Here is a 7,085-nt window from a genome sequence, read left to right as displayed (position 1 = left end):
ATAGTAAGAATTATGAGACAGGAGTTAAACTGCTATAAAGAAAGAGCAAGTGTCAAGAGCCAAGCATTGATCATAATCTGTATTCAGATGTGTGGCATGATATAGGCCTATTGTAGGCTGTAGGAGTATAAAACATCTGTCTCTCTCTCTCTCTCTCTCGCTCTCTCTCTATAGGCAGACTGGTGTAACCCTTTTTAATTCTGTTGTGTTCGGTCCCACATTATTATTGATCGACACTGATCAGTAAAATGAACTGAATGATGCCCTTCAAGGCCTCGTGGGACACTGACTGGAAACTCGTGGTCGTAAGATCCCGACTAGGTTACCCTGGCTGCAGCACCATGGACAGTGACGCTGTCTCAAAATGCACGCCAGGCATTGATGTCCTATTTTTGAGTGGTGCAACCACTCCAAGGAACAGCAATGTCCGTGTTCACCTACATATGTGTTGGTTCACCTATGTGTCCGCCTATGTGACGTTAATGAGCACCAGTATGACTATTAGTACCAGTAGGGGTGTTGTTGTGCCAGAAACAGAGAGAGAAAGATAGTGCTGCACGTGCTGCACTGTTGCCTGCTAATGAGAGAGAGAAAGAGAGAGAGAGAGGAGGGGGAGAGGGGAGTTGCACCACTCAGTTCACACGGGTGTGATTTTTCTTGTATTTGATGATGTGGTAGACAGTAGACTGGTAGTAGTGTTATCGAAAGAAAACTATCCCAAGTTCCCAACTTCATAACTCCTCGACTCAATCCAATCACATTATTGGTAATCGTGGACCTTTAGCCTACATAAAATGATTTAAAATATATGTATATAATATATAGGCTATAGCCTATATAGAAAAGAGAGAAAATATGCCATGGGGAAATGTTTTCAGACATCAGGCCATTTTCGTCCCTAATTGCAGTCTAATCTAGTCTAATCATGTTAATACATCGTTTGGGGTAGGTTTTCTTCTTCAGTAGACTGCATTGACAGTTCATGGCGCTCAGACACTGCGTTCCTCTTGATTGGTTAGGTTAGCTACACAACAATGTCATTGGTCACCGTGGCGTTGACTAAATGGGCGTGGTTTAGCCTATGTAGTCCGTGTGTGCCAACAGTGCCATCAACCAAGGACTGGTAGCCTATTTTATTTTGACATTGAATTGCATGTTGATGTCTCTTCTCTTTTAAACTAACAAATGTGCGTGTTTTCAGCAAGCCAGACGGTCAAGTTCAACAGGTGACGTAGCCCTCTACGGCCCAACGAGATGACAAGTGTCTTTGGCTTCAAAGGATGTCGGAAAATTCGAGGCTCTCAGATTAGAAATTTGCTTGAGACAAAAGATGTTTTCCTTTTCGACTGTGATGGGGTAATATGGGACGGAGAACATGCAATAACGGGCGCGCCCAAGGTTGTCAATTCATTGATTAGGCACGGCAAAAATGTATTTTTTGTCACTAATAATTCCACTAAACCGCGGGAGAATTATGTTCACAAATTCTACAGACTGGGATTCACTGATGTCATGCAAGAGCAGATCTTCAGTTCCTCTTACTGCTCGGCACTTTATCTAAAAAACGTGGCCAAGGTGCAAGGCCATGTGTACGCTATTGGGTGCGAGGGTCTCCTCAAAGAGCTACGGGACGCGGGGGTCGCTCCTCTTACAGACGAAATGGACTCACCCGAAGACACCATTGCCAAGTGCGCATTAACTCCTGGTGTAAAGGCAGTGATAGTTGGACACGATGATAAATTTACTTTTCTCAAATTAGCTAAAGCGTCGTGTTATTTGAAGGATCCAAATTGTTTATTTCTGGCCACCGACAGTGACCCTTGGCACCCACTGAGAGATGGAAGAATACTACCTGGTATGATGATCTCTCTCTCTCTCTCTCTCTCTCTCTCTCTCTCTCTCTCTCTCTAGCCTACTATTTAACAGTACCTAAACATACACACACTATAAAAAATTAAGAAATACAAAAGGGTAAAAATTAGACTTAAATTACCTCAGGGAAGACAAATCAAAGCTAGTAACCCCACTGCCTCCCTCCTCTCCTCAGGTTCTGGAAGCCTCACTGCAGCATTGGAGGTGGCCTCTGGCCGCAAGGCCACAGTGATTGGCAAACCCAGCCGCTTCATGTTTGAGTGCATCTCTAGTCAGTTCAGAGGGGTTGACCCAGCCCAGTGCCTGATGGTGGGGGACCGTCTGGAGACTGACATGCTGTTTGGAGCCAACTGTGGCCTGGACACCATGCTCACGCTCACAGGTGTGTCTCAGATGAAGGAAGCTCAGGATTACAAGGACAGCCAGCACTCCATCAACCAGAGCTTTGTACCTGACTATGTGGTCGACACCATTGCTGACTTCTTACCGGCTTTTGAGGACATGGACTAGCTGAGGAATCAATCAGTTATTCAGTTCTCTTGTTTGTTGTTTATAGTACACAGTAAAAAAAACGAGTGTTGCAAATTCTTACATAAACATTGACGATTTTACTGTGTAGGTGAATTCCTGCCAAGGAAATTATTTGCAAAAGCACAATCTCATCATGATGTTGCACTAGCTCTGTGAACTGGTGTAGCCTTTCAAAGAAACATGCCAGTTTTACATTATATTGCCTATCCCTAGATGTTTGGTATTACTGACCAGGAATGATCTTTAGAAAAAGAGACTGTAACATACTATATGCACAATGCAAAACATTACAAACATTTCAGTGCATAATACTACCACCACTGTTAACACCAGTATTGTGCCAAATTATTTCTATATAGTACATGGGACATTTGTTTGCAACTAAACTATAAGTGTTGAAGTTATTTAAATGTTTTGAGAGTTCATGTTTTAGCCGTACTGAGTTAGGGTATTCACTGTTCCCCATTGGCAATTTCCAGTAGTAGTATTTAAGTGTTTTAGTAGAATATTTTGGTTCTAAAATATATAATTTACTAATTGTGTCTATAATGCAGTGTAATTAGTGAAAAATACTCTTCTTGGTACTGGAAATAATTGAACTCTTGTCAGATGTTGTGCTGGCCAAAGATTGCACTGTTGTGAAAGCTCTGTTAATTTTCAACTAGTATACCAGCAAGTTCTAGCTGCATAAAATACATAGGCATTTTACAGTGTACCGTCCACTACCAAGTCTTTAATCTCTTGGGAGTAATTGTAAAATTCACAGCAATTTACTGTAATGTGGAGTCTTGCTAGTTGCTACCAGGAAAGAAACTGCAAGAATAACATAAAACATGCTATAAAAGGTCCCGACAAAGATCAGTTATGACAAAGAAAACAAAATACCACAGCGAGTTACAAAGATCTTTTAATCATTCAATGCAAACAGATCACAAACTCAATCCAATTCCACATAATCTACTGTAACTTGCCCTTCAGCATCCCTGAAAGCCTGGTCAATACCATACTCCAAAACAAGGTGTCCATTTATTGCTCTGGGAGGCCAGAAGTTAAGACACTTTCCAGAAAGTTACTTCCATCTTCCATGAAACAGTAGCCTGGTCCTTCTATCTGGTAATGGTGATGTCACAGGCCAAATACAAAAATTGTGCGCAAGAAAGAAAACAAAAAGCAGCTTCTGTTGCAGAGACCAACGTAGTACTGTGGTTATATAATGTTTGCAATTGAAATAAATGCTTAAAGATTGAAACAAAACACATCTGAAAAGGATGGCTGCCAATCCAATTGATAATATTCAGTCATTGTGACAGCTTTGTTGTCTAAAGACAACACAAAGCTATTAGAATGGCAATTGAAGTTGAAATACAATACAATTAAGCAAGCATAATATCTACATAGTATTTAAAAATAAACTTCATATGTACATGTACAGGTATACTTTATTTTGAATTGCATCTGATGTGGGCATGGCAGCAGGTTCTCTTGTACTGAGGAACAAAATAAAGACAGACTGATTTCGACAGATAAGGACTTTGGTTGAGTTTTCTGGGTCACCATATGTCACTCAGGTCCACCACGCTATGGGAAAGAAAGAAAAGACAGATTAAAAAAAAATAATAATAAATAAATAAATGTATGATCAAGCCTTGGATGTGGGTGGTGCGAAATATCAATCAGGAAAATAATTCCAAGGCTTAGTTTGCACACAGTTTTGTGCACCCATTATATTATTTTCTTGTAATTCATTCTAAAAATATGAATATGAAATTGGAGTACAGATAAAATACAAAATAAATTATATCCATGCCACCAGTACAGCAACAGTGGGCATGTCTGGGCTTTAGATATTTCGTGGCCCCTCACCTGAATGTACTCCATCTCTTCCACCGTCACCAACCTCCTCCTGTATCTCTGAGGGAGCATCTGAGTAGAGGCCAAGGAGTCTGGTGTGCCAGGAAGCCGAGTCACAGGTCCTGGTGGTGGTCTCGATAATGGAGGTGCCACTGCGGCTGGAGGGGGACTAGAACTCTGTGATGGGAAGTTAACTGCTAATAATTTTAACGCCTCTTGAGCTGAAATAGAAGAAAAGGGTTATAAAAATATAAAAAGGATATAAATAATAGAAAACAAAATATTTTGAAATAGGCAAGAAATGATGCACATCGGAAACAATGGGAATCCACGCTCCACCCGATTATACCAGACCTGTGGTACAAGTTGTCAAGAGTACCTGTTGTACCCATGTCTGTTACATTTTATGCCCATATGGAGATCCGATGTCATCAGTATATGCCCATATATGGGCATATCAGTTGAACTACAGAGGGCCGAGGGATGTACAGACACATGCAGATATTTCACACATTTAGGGTGCGTTCGCACTAACATATTAGTTTGTATTGCACAGTGCACTATACCCGAACGCATAGTGAAAATAGCTTATCTGCAAGCTCACAGTATATGTGCTATTTTCACAAAGTTTGATATTTTTTGAAAAAAATTGGAATACTTAAAGGTAGAGTAAGTGATTTCACTCAAAAAACCTTAGGTTTCGTTTTTGGCTGTGGGACCTAAGCCTTCGTCCAATCAGGATAGAGAGTAAAAAAACGAAACCTAAGGTTTTTTGACCCCCAGGGGTTAACTGGGGACAGGGAGGAACTCCTTATATGGTCAGCACACTCTATAGTAGAGAGGATTATCACAACAAAACAAAAAAATAAGTGATATTTGAATTAAGTGAAATCACTTACTCTACCTTTAATATTTTTAAAAGCAAGTACTTCTACTTTAACTCAAGTACAAATTGGACTGAGCAACTTTCAGTTGAATGGGATTGCCCAGGATTATTCTTTCATACTTTGAAAGTACTTGAATACTTTGTCCACCACAGGTACTACTGACTGTAAATGCAAACAAATGTCAGCCACTCAGTTACTCACCATTTGGTTTTGGGATGCCGTTTCTACTGGGAAATTTAATCAGAGGGGCATGAGGCCGAATAGCCTGAAACAACAGTAACATAAATATACAGCACAAATCAGAATATTGTATGAATAAAATACAAAAAAAAGAGAAATGCTTATTTTTCTAGAGAATGACGAGCTGGTGAGTCAGACTTGGTATGTCTTGGCTCTTCGGTAACAGAATGCCAGGAGTAAAAGGAATGTTTACACTACACGTTAGAATATAATCTATTTTTAGTGAAGTTGTAACTTAAGTTACACCACAGTGGTTTCCCAGGGGGCCTGGGAGGGGGGGGGGGGTCTAGGGGTTCCCCAGTCAATTTGCTTGAAATAATTACAATATGAAAATGGTGTAACATTAAGACATTTAGACAAATGAAATGTAATTTAAACCCAGCATATTTTTATATCAGGGTACCTAGGTGATAACTTCAAATGAGGGTCCATATAGTGAAAGTCAATGTGGTGGTGGTGCTCCAGGACCTATAGCTCTGGTCCATAGCTCTAATGCGTTGAATACATTTTGAAAACCTCTAATACACCTCTACACCTGCCTTAAACAACGTTAGCATCAACTCAGTCAGCAAGTTGACAGCTAAACTTACAACACTAAAGCAATGGACAAGCATGAATCCGTTACCATTGCTTTTAATGTGTTAGGTGTCCACAACAAATGCAAACAATTAACCGACCGACAACAAGGACATCAGCAAGGGTATAGCAACATAAAGAGGCGTTGTGTTAAGTAAGTTAATCACCAGCCGTTCCTAGCAGTAAGATATACAACATAACCATCTTTAAGGCAGTCAAATTTGCACAAAACACAGGGTTTGCAATGCAGTAAAGTGCCAGTCAACTCCCTACCTGGACTGCTGCTCGACCGACGGGAGCTGCCATTTTGGAACTGACTTTGCTCCCCATGACGACCTCGCAGGGTTTACATCCGGGTAACAATGACTCTGCAGTTCCTAAACATACCACATAGAGGCACTGTTGTCATTCTAAAAGATCCATTCCATACCATAACGTTATAGAATACCGTTTTGCGGCAAGGAAAAACATCCCAGTCAAAAGATGTGCTGCCTACCACCACGTACAATATCATAAAACAAACGGGTGCCATAACAAGCTAGGGCATTTTTGTCAAAACTGATTTGACATTAAAAGGTATGAACCTATAGTTTTTAAAAGTTGAAGCTTTTAAAACAAACGTACAATGCCAACAATTACCTTTCTGACAATATTCTCAGCCAGCTGATGATGGATCTATTATTCCCCGGGCAAAAACAAAGTGTCTTGTCAGGTCATATGTTCAGGCCATACTGCCGTTATATGGGTATGTTTCCAGAGGACTTCTATGAATAGAACAATAAAACCCCGCAAATGAACAAAATCCCTGTACCAAGAACAAATTCTGTTATAAAATCCGTTATATGCTTAATGATATCACACAGTCTTAATTCTCAAGAACATGGAATAGCTTATTTGGTTACAGGAAATGTCAATGACAAACAACACACGAGCAAGCAAAGGCGAATAACCTACCTGCTATCTTTAATTTCTACTGGAATACGACTGGGGGTTGGAGAAGGATAACCATGGTCACGTGGCTATAGTACCAACCAACCCAGAGCCACAGTATAGACAGAGTTATACGCAAACTCCGTTTACTTCATGGGGCCAGTCCAATGGCGGCTCTTCTACATATACTTTGGGTTT

The 7,085-nt window shown here is 40.5% G+C and overlaps 2 protein-coding genes across 4 annotated transcripts; one reads left to right on the top strand and one right to left on the bottom strand.

Moving 5' to 3' along the window:
• Positions 1-1,254: 1,254 nt before the first annotated feature.
• On the top strand, positions 1,255-2,544 carry LOC308317593 (chronophin-like; the record flags this gene model as incomplete). Its single annotated transcript, XM_080766722.1, has 2 exons — positions 1,255-1,855; positions 2,048-2,544. 2 exons carry the CDS (start codon positions 1,255-1,257, stop codon positions 2,380-2,382), a joined length of 936 nt encoding a protein of 311 aa, XP_080622848.1. The 3' UTR covers positions 2,383-2,544.
• Positions 2,545-3,292: 748 nt separating this feature from the next.
• Positions 3,293-6,936, bottom strand: kgd4 (alpha-ketoglutarate dehydrogenase subunit 4). 3 transcript variants are annotated; one of them, XM_080765548.1, is made up of 6 exons: positions 6,912-6,936; positions 6,597-6,721; positions 6,231-6,334; positions 5,343-5,406; positions 4,267-4,475; positions 3,293-3,981 (listed from the first exon to the last, which is right to left on the bottom strand). In XM_080765548.1, exons 3-6 carry the CDS (start codon positions 6,285-6,287, stop codon positions 3,964-3,966), a joined length of 348 nt encoding a protein of 115 aa, XP_080621674.1. In that variant the 5' UTR covers positions 6,288-6,334; positions 6,597-6,721; positions 6,912-6,936; the 3' UTR covers positions 3,293-3,963. The 3 variants fall into 3 exon arrangements, with proteins under 3 accessions (XP_080621674.1, XP_080621675.1, XP_080621673.1); XM_080765549.1 differs by having other exon boundaries at positions 6,231-6,356; positions 6,912-6,926; XM_080765547.1 differs by lacking the exon at positions 6,912-6,936 and having other exon boundaries at positions 6,597-6,838.
• Between the last annotated feature and the right edge of the window lie 149 nt (positions 6,937-7,085).

This window comes from Protomyctophum bolini, assembly GCF_963924005.1.
Source record: "Protomyctophum bolini genome assembly, chromosome: 6".
Taxonomy (NCBI): Eukaryota; Metazoa; Chordata; class Actinopteri; order Myctophiformes; family Myctophidae; genus Protomyctophum; species Protomyctophum bolini.
This window is presented reverse-complemented; position numbering and strand designations above follow the sequence as displayed.

Bases quoted from the DNA above. Each gene is read 5' to 3' on its own strand.
- kgd4 (XM_080765548.1), bottom strand. From the start codon at position 6,287: ATGGGGAGCAAAGTCAGTTCCAAAATGGCAGCTCCCGTCGGTCGAGCA. The intron at 5,407-6,230 runs GTAGGGAGTTGA...CTGTTGTTTCAG, and splicing joins TCGGTCGAGCAGCAGTCCAG to GCTATTCGGCCTCATGCCCC. The intron at 4,476-5,342 runs GTGAGTAACTGA...CTTCTATTTCAG, and splicing joins CGGCATCCCAAAACCAAATG to CTCAAGAGGCGTTAAAATTA.